This window comes from Heptranchias perlo, chromosome 24, assembly GCF_035084215.1.
Source record: "Heptranchias perlo isolate sHepPer1 chromosome 24, sHepPer1.hap1, whole genome shotgun sequence".
NCBI lineage: Eukaryota > Metazoa > Chordata > Chondrichthyes > Hexanchiformes > Hexanchidae > Heptranchias > Heptranchias perlo.
The window spans coordinates 16,660,472-16,678,758 of NC_090348.1; the positions used below are offsets into that span (position 1 = coordinate 16,660,472).

General features: G+C 40.5%; 1 protein-coding gene across 1 annotated transcript in view; it reads left to right on the forward strand.

The window, feature by feature from the left end:
• Positions 1–18,287, forward strand: part of LOC137341479 (mucin-2-like) — a 112,555-nt gene that overhangs the window by 43,116 nt on the left and 51,152 nt on the right. Inside the window, exons 21-29 of the mRNA XM_068004584.1 lie at positions 1,296–1,444; positions 1,550–1,688; positions 3,800–3,904; positions 4,119–4,307; positions 7,935–8,180; positions 10,483–10,639; positions 11,151–11,276; positions 15,666–15,804; positions 17,502–17,530. Of these exons, the coding sequence (XP_067860685.1) occupies positions 1,296–1,444; positions 1,550–1,688; positions 3,800–3,904; positions 4,119–4,307; positions 7,935–8,180; positions 10,483–10,639; positions 11,151–11,276; positions 15,666–15,804; positions 17,502–17,530 (1,279 nt within the window). The remainder of the gene's footprint in view (positions 1–1,295; positions 1,445–1,549; positions 1,689–3,799; positions 3,905–4,118; positions 4,308–7,934; positions 8,181–10,482; positions 10,640–11,150; positions 11,277–15,665; positions 15,805–17,501; positions 17,531–18,287) is intronic.

An 18,287-nucleotide genomic window follows, 5' to 3' on the forward strand; every position in this document is an offset into this window, starting at 1 on the left:
TCAATATATCCCACTAAAAAGCAAGAACAAACTAGCCAGTGATGACACACCATGGATGAATAAAGAAATTAAGAGCAAAATTCAAACTAAAGAAAAAGGCATACTCTAAGTACATAGGCAACAAAAGAGGTGGTGACAAAAGGGAATATGAAAAGGTTAGGAAAGAAGTCAACAAAACAATTAGGAAAGCAAAGAGAAACTACAAAATTAAATTATCAAGTAATATAAAAAGAAATAGTAAAGTATTCTACAGACACATAAATAACAAAAGAAAAATCAGGATAGGGATAGGGTCACTAAGGGAAACACACAATAAACTCACAGGTAATGACAGTGAAATGGCAGAAATATTAAATAGTTACTTTGCCTCAGTATTTACCAGGATGACTAACATGGCAGGCATGACATTAGAAGAAGCGATCAAAAAAGATATAAAGACATTTAAGATAGAAAGGGGGGATATAATTGATAAACTAATCAAACTTAAGAGAGGATAAAATCCCTGGTCCAGATAAATTGCATCCACATATATTAAAAGAAGTTAGGGAAGAGATAGCAGAGGCACTACTACATATATAAAAAAGTTCATTTGTAAAGGGAGTAGTGCCAGAGGAATGGCGAAGAGCTAATGTGATTCCTATGTTTAAAAAGGGAAGTCCAGGGAACTATAGACCAATTGGCTTAGGGTGGCTGGTAGGAAAGATAATGGAATCCTTACTCAAAGATGTAATAGAAAAACATCTAGAAACCGAAAATATAATAAAGAATAGTCAGCACAGATTTCAAAAGGGAAGGTCATGCTTGACCAATCTTATTGAATTCTTTGAAGAAGAAACAGAAAAGGTAGATAAGGGTAATGTAGTAGATATAATATATTTGGATTTTCAAAAGACCTTCGATAAAGTACCGCATAGCAGACTCATGACTGAGGTCAGAGCATGTGGAGTCAGTGGACAAGTAGCAGAATGGATAGCAAACTTGCTACAAAACAGAAAACAGAGAGTAAAAGAATTTTCCTTTGACTTCACTCATGGAACAAATGTTTTTGCCCTTTTTGGTTGATGGAAGACAGAATTGAAGAAGCATTGAACATAAGAGCAATAAATTTTGTGTCCGTGTGTGAAAGAGAGCAATCCATTCTGAGTAATTGCTGTCTAAATTCTTTATTCATCCAATAATATATGTAGCCTGAGAATGGCAATACTGGTAAGCATAAGTTTATATTTTTTCATATGATTTGACATCAATACAAAATATATCGGAGGAATCACTGAAGTTTTTCTCTTTCATAACAGCCGAGTCCATGTGTACCTGGCTGTGCCTGTCCTGAAGGTACTGCTGAAGATGACAGCGGAAACTGTGTTTTGCTTGAAAAATGTCCTTGTTTATTTGGAGGAGATAATTACACTGAAGGAAATGTAATCGAAAAGGATTGCAACAAGTGGTGAGAGTCAACAAATGTCAAAATTGTTAAATTTCGCATATTAAAAGCAACATCAGTTTCTGTATAACATTATAGAACACAATTTCACTGTTCTTTATATTGTAGCACATGCCGGGGTGGATCGTGGAACTGCACTGAGAAGCCATGTTCAAAGATCTGTAAGGTTTATGGTGAAGGTCATTACAAAACTTTTGATGAGAAGAGATACACCTATGAGGGTAACTGTGAATATATATTTGTTCAGGTAAGTTACAATGACTAAATATTTGACTCACTCTTAATAGGAAATGAGTCATAGCTTAGCATTTATTCTGGTCTTGGATATGTTAAGGTCCTAAACAGATATTACAAGTTTCTGAAGATTCAGAAACACTATTTATTAATCTTTCCCAAAACCTGAATAATAATATGGTGCAGACATAAAAATAAAAACCTTGATACCAACAGATCATCAATAAAGACCTACACAGCACTTACCATATCCACACCTTTCTTGGAATACAGGCTTTAAAATTGAAGGTTACACACACTGATGGATGAGATTTGACTTTAATATGTGTTTCAGAGTTCATGAGCAACAAACTAATGAATGAGCTATCAAGTCATGCACACATCGGATAAAAGGCAGATCTCATCCATCAAAGAGTCACACCGCATAGAAGGAGGCCTTTCAGCTTGTGCCAGCTCTTTGAAAGAGCTATCCGATTTGTCCCACTCCCTCGATCTTTCCCTAGAGCCCTTTAAATGTTTCCTTTTCAAGTATTTCTCCAATTCCCTTTTGAAAGTTACCATTGAATCTGCTTCCTTCACCCTTTCAGGCAGTGAATTCCAGATCACAACAACTCGCTGTGTAAAAAAATGTTTCCTTATGTTGCATCTGTTTCTTTTGTCAATTATCTTAAATTATCAGTGATATTCCGTTTAAACAGATTGACATTTCATTTATTAAAGCTGGTGGCAGTACCACGGCAAATTGGTCTGCTGGCCTCGTTAGTATAGTGCCGGCCGCCAGCTGCAAGCGTCAGTTGTGGCCTCAGAGGCAACTCACCGGTCATGGTGGGGGGTGGCGCGGGGATAGCGAATTTGCCCAGCTGGGATACCAGACGAGGGGCTCAGGTGAGTTCGGGAGTTGGGGGGAGGGGGGCGATAGGTGGCTGGCAGTGGCGCATTTTTAATGTGGAGCTGGGAGGAGGCACTCCTTTTTCTCCCAGGTCCACATTCAGGTAAGTATTTTTTTTAAATCTTAACTTTTAACACTTCAAACACATATTAAAGTCAAATCTCATCCATCAGTGTGTGTAACCTTCAATTTTATTTTAATCATTAAAGCCTGTATTCCAGGAAAGGTGTGGATATGGTAAGTGCTGTGTACGTCTTTATTGATGATCTGTTGGTATCAAGGTTTTTATTTTTGTGTCTGCACCATATTATTATTCAGGTTTTAGGAAAGATTAATAAATAGTGTTTCTTCAGAAACTTGTAATATCTGTTTAGGACCTTAACATATCCTAGACCAGAATAAATGCTAAGCTATGACGTATTACCTATTAGTATCTTCTTAGCATATTCAAGGGGCTTAATGCCTGTTTTAGGCTGCTGCCTGGGACAGCGCCTGAGACAATATAGTGGCGGACGTGTTACTGATGCTGCTCGAGCGCAAGACTTTGGCTCCTTAAATGGGACGTCTGCTTCAATTTTCTGCCTGGAAAACTAGCACAATGCAGTTCAATTTCATCCCCACTGTGTAATAATGGTTTACAGTTTAAATTTTATTGAGTATTTTTCTCATTATACTGATATACTGTGCACTGGTACTAATCAATTAAACTGATACCCGGACTTCAAGGGTTAAGTTACGAGGAGAGATTACACAAATTGGGGTTGTATTCTCTAGAGTTTCAAAGGTTAAGGGGTGATCTGATCGAAGTTTATAAGATATTAAGGGGAACAGATAGGGTGGATAGAGAGAAACTATTTCCGCTGGTTGGGGATTCTAGGAGTAGGGGGCACAGTCTAAAAATTAGAGCCAGACCTTTCAGGAGCGAGATTAGAAAACATTTCTACACACAAAGTGTGGTAGAAGTTTGGAACTCTCTTCCGCAAACGGCAATTGATACTAGCTCAATTGCTAAATTTAAATCTGAGATAGATAGGTTTTTGGCAACCAAAGGTATTAAGCGATATGGGCCAAAGGCAGGTATATGGAGTTAGATCACAGATCAGCCATGATCTTATCAAATAGCGGAGCAGGCACGAGGGACTGAATGGCCTACTCCTGTTCCTATATTCCTATGTTTGAGCCATAACAGACCATACTTTATTGCACATATTTATTTAAAGTTATCTTCATTTTAGGACCATTGCAAAGGAAAAACTGGTACATTCCAAATACTAATAGAAAGTGTTGCCTGCTGTGAAGATGGTGTCACGTGTTCAAGAAATATCAAAATTATATTTCAGGTATATATGCTAATTTACAATTATTAGGTAGCTATGTTGCCTTGTTAGTATAATGCCGGCCAGCTGCAAGCATCATTCGTGGCCTCAGAAGCAACTTGCCGGTCACAGGGTGGGGGGAGCGAATTTAGTAGAAGTTTTCAAAATACAAATTTCAGTTGGGACAATCGTAAACATTATAAAGCATTCTGTTTTCAAATCCATTTGTGTCTTATAGGATAAAGAACTAACTATGGAAGATGGGAAAGTAGCAGTTTCTGTTACAAATTCTGAAACAAATTGCACAGATGATTCCTATTCACTTCACACTGTTGGGCTCTACTTAATCCTTACATTTTCCAATGGCATCACTGTGATTTGGGACAAACACACAAGACTTTCAGTCACACTGGATGAACAATGGAAGGTAAGTGCGGCTTTGAGTTAAAATATTCTTTCTTACATATGATTTTTGATTCTTCACTTTTTCTGAAAGCAAATAGTCACATGGAAGTTGTAATGAAACAGAAGAGTGTAATATGAAGATCTACCAGCCAGATGGTTAGCTGAGTGATACAAAAATGAGAGAAATAATTGTACTTGATTAGACAGGACTCAGGGTAAAACCAAGATAAAAGATCTGTATCTTGGCCCAAAGTACATTGTAATGGCATAGAAGCAGAGAAGAAAGCTATCATAGTGATGGCACAGTATCAAATAGGACAGGAGAAAGGGGGAGTGTATATACTCAATCAAGTGAATATAACTCCAGGGGACTGATCCAACTATTAAAAGGAGGTGACAAATCTTAATTTTCCTCTTCATCCCTCAATTCAGCTCCCACTGGTGAATTCCCAAAATTTCCATGGGTATCCTGTGAATCATCACAAGGAAGATCCTGGGCCCGATGTTACCAGGGCTGCGGGTTCCCGGTGGGGGGGCTATCGGGCGCATGGGTAACGCGCCCGGCAAAATCAGTCAGCTCCCCGCGCGATCGTAGCATAATTGGATTCTCTTCCCTTCTCCTCCCGGTTCCCCACTGCTGATCTGCGCGTCGGGCGGGCTGCGCATGCGCAGTAAGATCTGTCAGCTGGAGGAGCTCTATTTAAAGGGGCAGTCCTCCACTGACAGATGTTGCAACGAACAGAAAAAATCACAGCATGGAGCAGCCCGGGGGAAGGCTGCTCCCAGTTTAATGATGCCTCACTCCAGGTATCAATACATGGGGTGAGGAGGAGGGGGAGGACAGAGATCTTCCCCCCAGCGGGCGGGAGGAAGCGGCCTGCCTCTGCCACCAGGAAGGCCTGGCTCAAGGTGGCAGAGGAGGTCACCAGCACCACCAACATATCGCCCACCTGCATACAGTGCAAGAGGCGCTCCAATGACCTCAGTAGGTCAGCCAAAGTGAGTACACTTATTCTTTCCCCTACACTCCGTCTGCCACATCACCGCCCCCACCTCACATCTCCTTCTGCACTGCCAACACTACTCTGTCACATCACCCCTCATACCCACTCAAACCTCATCCTCATCGTACCTGCACCTACTCACCTCGCCACTACTCATCCCGCCACTACCACTCAACCCAATCCTCATACAATCTCATGGCTCTATCTCATACTCACCCTCTCGTGCATCTCTTTCACGGCCAGCCTCACTCAACCTGCCACTACCTGTGCTGCAGCCACAGGGCATGCATCACATATGTGCAGTAGGCAGCGTAAGGCAAATGTGTCGTGAGCATGAAGGAGATGCACAAGGGTGTTTGAGGGTTTGTCATGGGTGTTACTTATATTGAATTTCTGACCAACTCACATTACATATTATATTGGCACCACTACTGCCATGTCTTTGCGAATCCTGTCTGGTTTGTGCAATAATGCCCTTTCCTGAGGATCACTATGAAGACCCACAACTGATGCCACCCAATGTGTCACTGCAGAGTGGGTGTAGGTGTATTTGCAGGGCTCTTTTGTGCAGACGGCTGTGAGACGTCGGTGATGTCCCCGGTTGCACCCTGGAAGGATGCGGGGGAGAGGTTGTTGAGGGCAATGGTGACTTTGACAGCGACAGGTAAGAAGATGGTGCTCGGGCCAGCCAGGAGCAGCTGGCATGAAGGAGGCTGCAGATGTCCATGACTACATGTCGAGTGATTCTGAGCCTCCGTGTGCATTGCTGCTCAGAGAGGTCCAGGAAGCTGAGCCTCGGTCTGTGGACCCTGTGGCGAGGGTAGTGCCCTCTGCGACGCATCTCTCTCTGTGGTAGCCCTCCCTCCTGCTGTACAGGTGGATGTGTCACAGCACTCTGTTGTGGAGCTCCACGTGTCAGAGGTGGACGGTGTGGATGGCGAGGCTGGTGATGCTGTTCGCCCTCCGAGGAGGTCATGACTGCAGCTACGGCGGCCCCCATCTGCAAGATGTACATCTGAGGGGGTCTGCAAGGTAGGTACATGTGTCTGGACCCCGGGGTAAGTGTGCAAGTTGGTGACTTTGATTGTCAGGAGGAGGGTGGTGGAGGCCAAACTTTGTCCTAAGTGACAGAGTGGCCTCCTGTAATGGGTGAGGGTCTCCCCCCACCCCGACCTGTCAAATGGACCTTTGCAGCTGCCACAGGCTGACAGCTGCAACAGGTCCATTTGAACTGGGAGTGTTTCCCCCAGTGTGGGAAACAGTCCCAGTTTGCTCTAAAATCCCACCCCTCCTCTCATAATCCCTTAATCAGGTCAGTTAATGACCTGAACAAGCAAAATAAACAGCGTCAAGTGGCATCCCGCTGGCTTTAATTGCCTGCGGGATTCCCACCAGCGGGGGCTGCGCGCGCACGCCGGCGCGTCAGTGGGGAACCCGGAAGTGCACGGGGTCGAGGCGGGCTCCGGTCCCGCTCCGGGATTTCCCGATTTTCGGGGCCCCCCTGCCAGGAACGCACCCGATAGCGGGTGCTAAAATGCTGCCCCATATCTCTCTTTTTTTCACTTGATTTAGCCAGAGAGTTACATCAATCTCATCAAGAGCATATAGCTTGGTGTCACATGACCAGTACATGCAATCCTGAAACATTCAGAAGGAAGTCAGCAAGATGGCCTGCACCCGTGCCTAAAGCCTTTGTCAGTCCTAAAATACACCGGAGTGTATTAGGTTCAAAAATCTTTTCTATTATGGACTTAGCCTGCCTCAAAGTCACAGTTCCGAAGAATTGGATCCTTGGTTGGGTCCCAAAGTTGTGCACCTCTTTTATTAGTTAGAGAAGGATTCCAGTGATAGGGTAATATTAATACATACTAGGTATAGCGTGGCCCTCCCAGTTGGGGGAGGGGGAATAACAGTGTGACTAGATTATACCTGAGAGGTTAATTGGCAGGTAGAGCCCTCAAGAAGCAAAAGAAATAACAATGCTCATTCAAGTTTCTAGCACCCTCTCACAAGTAAATGGGCCTGCATGGTGTCCGATTCTTCCAGATTAGAAAAAAATATTGGAGATGGTAATGGGTAGGCAGTATATTACCTGCACTACCATCCAAAAGGCATGAATGCAATCCAGCAACAACTTAGAGAGCAAAAGATTTTTTTCACCAATTTTCTCCCTTCTTTTCCCAAAGATGTTGACGGATGCAGGGGTGTGGTTACACAGGCACTGGTGGCCATACTTTGGCCAATAGGCAATTCTTCAAATATGACCCTAAACAGGGAGGTCAGCAGGTTTGAAGCCCAGGCCAATCCTGTCCTGACATGACTTTCACATATGCCATTTCCAACAGTGGTCACTAGTTAATGATCAGTAGTGAGAATCCTAGTTAATTTTCTTCCCTCTCCTCTTGCCTGGTCCAGCAGTGCTGAGGTCAATTGCTGCCATCTCAGCTGAGATGAACTAACTCAGCACAGACCAATGAGAACGTAAAATTGATAGCAATGAAATTATTTCTCAGATAAATGGTGTTCAATTGTAGGCTTTTGCACAAATTTCTGACTTGCTGATCACATCAGCCTAATTAGTTTCTTTTGAAGATTGGTTTTGAAATGTCAGATTAGTTTTTGATTATTTGTAACTTTTACAATAGAACAAAGTATGTGGTCTCTGTGGAAATTTCAATGACAACACTGAAGATGATCTAACAACAAAATTTAACTCTGTGGCGAGCAGCCCCATTGCATTTGGAAACAGTTGGAAGTCTATACAGTCCTGCTCTAATTCAGTAAATCAAACATTCCCTTGTGAGAGAAACCCATTTTGTTCTCCATGGGCACAGAGAAAATGCGCCATAATTACTGATGCAAACGAAGTGTTTAAAAAATGTCACAATAAGGTAAGACACTTTATTACAAATCTATTGCTACTACTTTCACAATCTTTAGTGGTATTTTTAAAGCTGTGGAAACAAAATTAGTTGTACGTCAGTCTCACTTCCACATATTAAACCATTCTCAAAGTGGAGCATTCCCGCGTAGCTTGACATTGCAGGGATGAACACTGAAAAGTCCCAATGACATCATTGTAGCAATCAACTTTTATCACAACTTTTATAATGTTTACAAAACGTTATTTTTTGTTGTCATTCTTTTCATCACATTTTTGTGTCAACTTTATTAATTATAAATTCATGCCAATGTAATTTGACAGTCTGACCACCAGGAAGGTCTATATATCTTTTTTCTTCATAAATCACTCAAAATGTTTTTCAAAAATTTTTCATTTGCATTTTACATCCACCATTTTTTCCCCTCAGTAACTGAAATTTCTAATGTCCAAAATAAGGGCTTAAACAAAACAATAATAACCCTGGTTCAATGGGGAGTGTAGAAGGGTGTGCAGGAGCAGCACTAGAAATAACTAAGAATGAGATACCAACCTAGTGAAGCTACAACACAAACAAAAAAAGCAGCAGGGTCTAGCCGAGCTAAGTGCTTCCACAACCAACAAATCGGAGCCAAGCTCTATGACCCTACCATAACCACTAGACAATGGTGGTGGAAAACCAGATTACTAACTGGAGGAGGAGACTCCATGAACATTCCTATCCTCAGCTATGGTGCAGCACAACACAAGTGCAAAAGATGAGGCTGATATTTGCAAGCATCTTTAGCAAAAAATGCCAAGTAGATGAATCTACTCCGCCTCCCCTCAAGGTTCCCACCATTATAGATGTCATTATCTGGCCAATATAGTTCACTCTACGTGACATTAAGAAGTGGCTGGGTGCACTGAACACAGCAAAGGCTATGGACCGAGACAACATCCTTTAGTGCTGAAGACCTGCGTACCAAAACCAGCTGCCCTTCAATCACACTATTCTAGGGCAGCTGTGACACTGGCATCTACACAACAATGTGGAAAATTGCTCAGGTTTGTCTTATCCACAAAAACAGGACAAATCTAATCCAGCCAGTTATTGCCCTATTAGTCTCCTTCCAATGATCGGTAAGGTGATGGAAGAAATCACCAATAGTGCCATCCCCTCCCACAACCTACTCATTGACATTCAGTTCAGGCATGGATGCAAGAGCTGAATGCCAGGGGAGTGGTGAGAAAAACTGCCCTCGACCTTAAAGCAGCATTTCATTGAATATGGCAATATGTCCCAGGATATTGAGATCAGTGGGATGGGGGGGAGGGGGGGGGGGGGTCAGGTGGAAAATGCTCAAATTCCTGGAACCATACCTGATACAAAGTAAGGTGGTCGTCGTTGTTGGAGGCCAATCACTGAAGCCCCAAGAAATCTCTAAGAATTCCTCAGGGCAGTGTTCTTGTCCCAGCCGTCTTCTGCTGTTTCCTCAATTACCTTTTCTTCATCTTATGTTCAAGCGTAGGGCCGTTCATTGGCGATTCGACAGTGTTCATCTCCGTTCACAAGTCCTCCGATAATGAAGCAGCCTATGCCAGCTTACAGCAGGACCTGGACTACATCCAGGTTTGGGCTGAGCAGTGGCAGGTAACATTTGTGCTACATACACTCTAGGCAATGACCATCTCCAACAAAAAAAGATCGCATCTCCCTCTGACATTCAATAGCACCACCATTGCTGAATCCTCCACCAGCAACAGCCTGGGGATCAAAATTGACCAGTAGCTTAAGTGAACCAGCCATATCAACAACATGGATAAAGAGCAGGGCAGATGGTGGGATATAAATCTCCAATGTTTGCAGGTAGTTAATGCTTGGAGTCTAGTGTAACAGGTGTGCTATTTGAATTGAACTGATATTTCTCATTAAGGACTTGCCATTATCTCTCAAGGACTTTGTTTGGTTGTCAGGATGGGTGTGGGAACTTGGGGGTATGGTTGAGACTGAGGTCAGACAAATGTCTCTGTGCTGTTTGCGTGGTGTTTTGTGATTTTGGATGTTGAGCTATACCTCAGCAAGGAGTCAATGCCATTATGAGGGGAGGGGGGACAGAAAATGTTACTGTTAGTGGTGCATTACTGACTTATTCCACTTGTGTGAAGGACCTCATCGTTTGTTGACATGAATGGCGATGCTCATAAATTGAGTCTTTCACATGTAAAAAAAACATAGTATCAACATTCTGGTTGTTTATTTGAAGTGTCATAAAGCCTCTTCCAAAGTGTTCATTTGTTTTCTGACACTGTGTTGTGACACCTTTTATCAGGTTAACCCAGAACCATACCATACTGCTTGTCTACAAGAAGCTTGTGCCTGTGATAAGGAGGGAAAATATCTGGGTTTCTGTACCGCTGTTGCAGTGTATGCAGAAGCTTGTAATAAAGCTGGTGTTTGTATTCGCTGGAGAACCCCCGAACGATGTCGTAAGTTTAAATTATTGTTTCTTTACAAATATTAATTGAAATTTTTTAGTAAATGCAGGAGAGTTTGTTAGGTCATATTAAAGTTGGAGGATGTATCAAAGATTAGTGTTTATGGTTGAAAATAATAGGCAAAGTGGCAATTTTCTGACATTTAATTTTACTTTATTCCCTGAATGGCTTTTTTTAAATTGCTATCTTCGCTATATTCCCACATTTATACTACCTTGCTTATGCCTGGAATGCTGAATGGTCTGAATCACAGACTTCTGGGCAGTAGCCTTCATCGATGCGTTACATTAGCTGGTACACAGACCTTGTAAAGTCGATCTGTCTACCCTGATGAAATGCTCCATAATGTGATCCATCTGGCAACGTTGGCAAGATTCTGGAGTAGTGATAATTATTTTCAATGTATTTCAACATTATTTGGACTTTTATGTGAACTATTCCCTTTGGACGTTGAATCAATTACTGGTGATTATACATTAACTATTTCTATTTTACACTGCAGCTGTATATTGTGACTATTATAACAGCCCCGGTGAATGCAGCTGGCACTATCAGCCATGTGGAACATTAACAGCTAGAACATGTGCTGACCATACACTTGGAAAGAAGCTCTCTGCAGTTCTCGAAGGTGGTATTATTTCATAATTCGACTATAATTTAGCAATGTCAGAAGGGATTGCTCTATTAATTTTCTTCATATATATATTTTAATATTAAGCAGGTGATGAGTCCTTTTTTCTGTTACCACTAATGATTCAGTGCACTGCCTGATGTAGTGCTTAGTCACACACAACAAGATTCCAGGTTCAGTTTCTTGTTATACTGTGTTACTAGGTCAGATCAGCAATGGGAGGGCATGGGGTACAGCATTGGTCTCAATCTCCCTGGGCTAGTGAGTAGAAAAATCATCCAGGGTTTCGACTCCTGATCATTACCTCCTGGCTTTTTCTTTGTTCTTGGAATGTGGGTGACATTATTAATTGCCAATCCCTACTTGCCCTGACTGCATTAAGAGTTAACCATGTACTGTGGGATGAGAGTCACATGTAGGTCAGGCTGAGATAGGGGTGGCAGGTTCCCTTCCCTGAAGGACATTAGTGAACCTGTTGGGTTTTGCTGAAAATCATGTGTGTGAACGGCAGGTGAGGGTAGGTTCAGGCTTAACTGTGATGCCTCCTTATTGTCAAAGAGCCTGCTAATACTTAGTATTTAGGATTATAGATGAATGGCTAATTGAGAGAGGTAACTAAGGGTTGCCAGTGTTTGTGGAATTGTGTCCCAGCACAAGCCATTATCTACAGAAGAAAATAATAGGAAAAAAAGTAGAAAAAAATTTGGGGTTAAAATACATTTTAGTGATTGTTTACACAATAATTGATGTTAGCCCTAATTAATAAGACATAAATTTTATTTGGGAATCTAGTACAGTGTGGAGTTTGTGTGAATGTCTGTTATTTTTATGATAATTTGTGACAATTTATGTAAATATTTATCAATAAATCTAAAAAAATCCTAAGTGAACTTTGGTATTCAACAATTACACATATATTAAATATCATGAAACATATCAGAAAAGATAAATTATGAATTGCCATGTAAGAATAAAAAAGACACATCAGTGTACCACAACTAAAATGATCATAAGAACCATCCTTATTTATAAATGATTCAGAAAAGGAACATGTTGCTAATCTCTCATTAATTTACCAAAGATATTATTGGTTTGTTGTTTTGATGATGATAATATTTTTGTACCTTAGTTTTCATAATATTACTTTACTGCTATATTATTACATACTTTTCTATTTTCTTAGACATTGCATCCCACGTGATTACACCTTCTCCTATTTGTCACAATATTTTCCTTGTTAAACATGCTTTTTGAAGTTTGCTTTAGGTTTTTTAAAGATTTATTTCATAAATATTTATATAAAGTGTCAAAAATCTTCATAAATACAATGGAAGTTCACATAAACTCGTATCTTAAATTTTCCTACACAAGTATTACTTCTTGTTATTTTACTCTTCAAAACTCAACCTAATTTTACCAGTGCCGTTATAGATTTTGTAATAGCAGCACAGTATAACATAGTTTTATAGTAAATAACCATCAGGAATTAATTATCTTTAGAACAAGTATTCACAGCGCTGAAATTTCAGGTGGTGCACTTTTATTAAATTAGTCCAATGAAAAGTAGATTTAGTTTGTGGTGACTCTAAATTTATGTTTATAATGAACGATTTAAGCATATGCACAAGATGAATACCACAAAAAAATTACTACTGTAGTCACTTAGGGGGAAAAATTGGTTAAGGGCCCGTTCTGGGCACAATGCGCTAAAACCCCACGCCCAACGGACCCTGGGCAGGCAAGACGCAAGTTTGGTCCCAAGGGAGCACTTGCCTGCAAGAGGGCCTCCAGACATATACTCAAAAGGCAGTGGGAGGCAGCGGGGGATGAAGTCAATGCCAAGCGCACAGCATCATGAACGTGGATGCAGTGCAGGAAGAAGTTCAATGCTTTGACATGAGTGGGCAAGGTGAGTGAGGTCAACTGTCAAGTGACGTCTCCGACCAATTGCACCACGCACTACACCCCACCATCACCCACATACCAATAAACTCTTTCCATCAGTACTCAACTCTTCTCATCAGATGCTTCCTCTTCCTCACACCCTTACACATTACCACTATTTCAAGCCGCCCACCCACAACTCACAGGCCACACACAGGCAGCTATTCAACCATGACAGGCACATCACCCAGGCACACACCTCGCTTTCTTGCAGGAGAAGGTGGTGCATATCAGGAGGCAGCAAGTGGCAATGGCATTTAGCCCCTCGAGCCTGTTCCATCATTCAGTGAGATCATGGTGGACCTGTGACCTAACTCCATATACCCGCCTTAGCCCTATATGCCTTAATGCCCTTAGTTCACAGAAATCTGTCAATCTCAGATTTAACATTCACATGTGAGCTAGCATCAACTGCCATCTGTAGAAGAGCGTCCAAATGTCTCTCACCCTTTGCGTGTAGAAGCATTTCCTAACTTCACCCCTGCACGTCCTGGCTCTATATGTTAGGCTATGTCCCCGCGTCCTAGTATTGAAGTCTAGGAGACCTCCAAAAACAGTTACAAATGTCTCGGCAGCCAGAGGCAATAATCTAGCCACTAACCTGTAAATCCTGCACGGTCCCTTTAAATAGCACCGGTGGGGGGTCCTCCAGGCATTCTAAGACACGCACAGATGGTCGGGGTTAAGAATGTGCGGAGTTGAGCGTAAAGTCCCAAAATGGTGTCTATCACTTTAAATCAGCGTTGCACACTGATTGAAGCCATTTTCTCCCTACTTTACATGATTCCAGCGTTCGTTATCTGCGCCTGCGCAAACTCTTATACCAAGATGGCGTCTGGCGCACATCACGCAAGAAACGTGCATGCGCATCCAAGACGCCATCTTGGATGTCGGAGAGGCCGTGTAGCGCCGAAACAACGGGTGCTACACGGCCCAATTTAGCGCCCTTAATGTCTGAATACCACCTGAATGAAAGATAAAGTCTATCATATTTTAGTTCGAACAATATTTTAAATACATTACTTTGTACTTGTTATTGATATTGACCATAACGCTGCTTAATTTGTTCCAAAAACAGTAATAATTTCAAATAATGCTATCATTAAACATCAGTCATTTTTAACTATTTTGTTTATTTATGCATTGATAAAATAAAAGCTATTGTCTAATTATTATAAGAAACTAAGAGAAGGATTTCCCAACTGTCAGTGAATAGCAATATAGAAAATTGGGGGATAATGATGGTGGTTCATATATTTCAACATCGACTTAAGTCAGCAAATTTGGGAGATGCAGAAGGTTGGATTCAATTAATTCCAGTAATACTGCAAATTTTCAATATATTTATATGCAGTGTTCACTAATGAAATGATTCCATTAAACTGAAGACAATCTGATTGAAATCTTGAAAACTACTTTTAATGTACAGTGTATTTCAATAGCTCCCAGATTCTTGGGAAATATTTTCTCCCTCATAGAGCAGAAAAAACTGCTGGGTGATCATGTTCAGGCCAAATGATAGTTTTTACAGCACCACTTTGCTGTGTTGGTCGTTTTTTTTTTCAAAGTAAAGACTCAGCTCCATCCTTAAAAGATAAGTTAGAAAGATAAGTTGCCTTTTTAGATAATCTCCCCTCCTCAGGCATTCAGCTGCTGTAGTGACATCAGCAGCTCTATTCATTTCAGTGGAAACTGGCATGTTTAATGGACTGAGAGTTAATTCGGAGTTACCTGACCCTGGAAAAAGGCACTGCCAACTGGGTACCATTGCACACCTGGTTGGTATTGAACATCCTGTGGTCATGTCTCTTGGGATTGGCTTCAGAGGCCAGTCTAATGCGTCAGCTCTCATTGATGTGAATGAAAATGCTGTGGGATAAATGGGGCTCTCCCCCCTCCCCCTGCCCCCCAAAGTTACATCATCAGTGTGGCTGAGTAGGAAAGAGTTAGGAAAGAATTGGCATCCATGCAGCAGAAAATGTGATGCTTCGCAAAGGGTGATGAATGTATTTCATATTGAATCTTGTTGAGATGACACTGATGGGGCTTAATGCGTTGAACAGAGGGACTTCCCTAACTTGCTGTGTATTGTAATCTGAGGTGCTCCTGTTAGCAAAGCCATTTGCTATCACCCCACTGCCTGAAGTGTCTTAACATTTGTAGTTTGGGATATCACCTTCAGATCGCTACAGGTTCTGTTTTCAGCAGTTCATTACCCAGTGGTATTTACATATTTGATTTAGTTTACCAGGTTTTATAGAATTAATTATTAATAGAAAAAATGGAGATGGACATAATAAGCACCCCTGTCTAATAGCTAATAAACTATGATACAATTCACTGTGATATAATTATGCTAAAACTATGCTATAATCCAATTATAATGTGATACCTATGTTATCAGTGCCTCATACTAATTTTATATTTTTTTCTAATAATCAGGCTGCTATCCAAAGTGCCCAGAGAGTGCTCCTTACCTGGATGAAAATACAATGAAATGTGTCAAGTTAGATAATTGTACTTGCTATTACAACGGACAAATATATAACACAGGTGAAGAAGTACCTGGCTGTGGAAACTGGTAAGGTATTCATAACATATATTTGTATTGCTAGTTATTACTACTAATGTGTAATGAAAATAATTATATTTGTGGGGGAGTCAAAAATTAGGGGCCATAAATCTAAGATAGTCACTATAAAACCAAGAAGGAATTCAGGAGAAACTTCTTTACCCAGAAAGTGGTTAAAATGTGGAACTCGTTACCACACGGAGTGGTTGAGGTAAATAGCATAGATACATTTAAGGGGAAGCTAGATAAGCAAGTGAGGGAGAAAGAAATAGAAGGATATGTTGATAGGGTGAGATGAAGTAAATAGAGTGGGAAGAGGCTTGTGTGGAGCATAGACACTGGCTTAGACTTGGGGCTAAATGTCCTGTATCTATGTTGTAATGTGTAATATGTAATATTAACATTGAATATTGACCTTTTGCTATTGGACCCATTCACATTATGATACCAGTTGCTGTAGTTTCTAAAGGGCCATTTTCTCTTGATATCTAACCTGAAATCCATTTCAAAATTAGAAAACCATTTTCTCTAAAGTTTGCATTAATTTACTAGACAGTAAGTAACTTGGTGAATGCACATTGCCACCCTTATAACTAAAATAGGTTGGAAGTACAGAGGACTTGTGCTGAAATTAGCCAGTTCAACTTTGAGACCCCATGCCACAATCGTGGCTTCAGAGGCACCGGGGGTGAGGGGGTGGAGGCAAGGGCTTTGCTCGAGATTTTCTTTCCGGTGACATTCATTGACAGAAAGTCACAAACAATGTACCTGTGATTTTAAAATACAAGTCATTTGCTGCGTCCAAACTTCTGCCACTGGCATGGGGCTTGGGAAAATTCTGTCCAATTTATCGTGAGTTAAATGGATGACTCATCTTCCATTAACCAATATACGGCAACACTAGATTTTTCTACCAGCTGTCCTATTGTTTGGAAATCCTTTATTAGTAACTTCCTAATTTTGAATCTTTATATTTCCAGTTAAATTGAATATATTCTTTACATACATCTTTTCCTAAAGTGTATTTACTATACCCTCGACTTCAAAAGAGAATGAAGGGCTCTGATGCAAAATATTACAGGGAATAGCACACAATGTATGTCAATGTCATGTCATTATTATCAGGGTTGCTGGAGAAGACTGACTGCTCCCCAGGGGGTCTCTTCTCAAATCTAGTTTAAGGAATAAAAGATAAGGAAACATCTACACTTAGCATCCAAGTTAAATATATGTGCAGCTACTCTATTTACAAAAGTGATATTATGTAATGTAGTGTTTGCAGTATAAATGCATCCTCAGTTGCTTTGATGTTACATTATCTACAATATAAGTGAAACTGGTGCAAAGCAAAATTTAAAATAGTCACATGCTGTTCTGTCAGAATGGTGCAAATTTTTTAAAGGTTATTTTTAATCCTTTCAATGTCAGCTGAAAGCAGATAGTAATTTTATTAATGCGAAAATGTAAATGACTTTTGCATATTAGGGAGCAGACATGCAAAAAGCTCATAATTCCTTCGCTAAAGAGTGAAACAGAGTTGGCAGAAAAACTCTGATCTACTTCTCCATGTTCTACAAATGTATCGATCTCAAACAGGTACATGTAGTGTAAAGATGATTGTGAAGAATATGGAAGCTATATACAGAGTAAGGAATTTTTTATTGATTACCTATTGGTGAAGCATCTGAACATTTAATGTTTTACAGTTCGTGCAATAATGGAAATGTCACCTGTGGTAAGTCAACTTTATTTTTCAGTAATGCGTGCAGCTAAGCAAATCATTATAAAGGCAAATATTGGTATCAGTTACTGTAAGTGAAGACTTTTAACATCTACAAAGTAATGTACACCAACTTAACCCTCCATATGATATGTGAGCTTAGTGTTGCACTTGTGATAAGTCAAGTAGTTTATAAATCCACATTCTAACATAAAATTGTTTTCAATGCATATTTGGCAAAGAATAACTTTTTTAAAAAAACAAGGACAACCCTCTCCCTCAATTTTAAATCCATAACAATTGTAATATTGAAGGTTTAAATATATTCTGGTACCAACCATTAATGTACTGACAACAGTTCCTCTCCCTTGTGTAATATTGCAGTTTCTGCTCAAAGCGCTGGCTCTGTTTTCACTTTATATGCTCAAGAATACACTCTGGTTGCTCACTAGGGAGATTAACCTCTAATTATTCCATTAGCCAAGCAAATCTCCTGTTCAAGACATCCAGTAACACTGCCAGAACAATACAGGATTCTGGGTCTTCATAAATTGGAAATTTATAGAAGCTGATATAAATGTTTTAAAGCTCCTGTTTACACAAGTTAACAGAACTTTCTATTTTTAACACGCCAACAAATATGACACGTGCTTAAAATTAAAAGATAGTTGCCAGTGTAATGATACGAAGTAACTTCTCTTCAGTTTTAGAAAGTACAGTCACAACTACAAGATTCCACCTACAAATGAATAACATACATTAATGTTGGAAA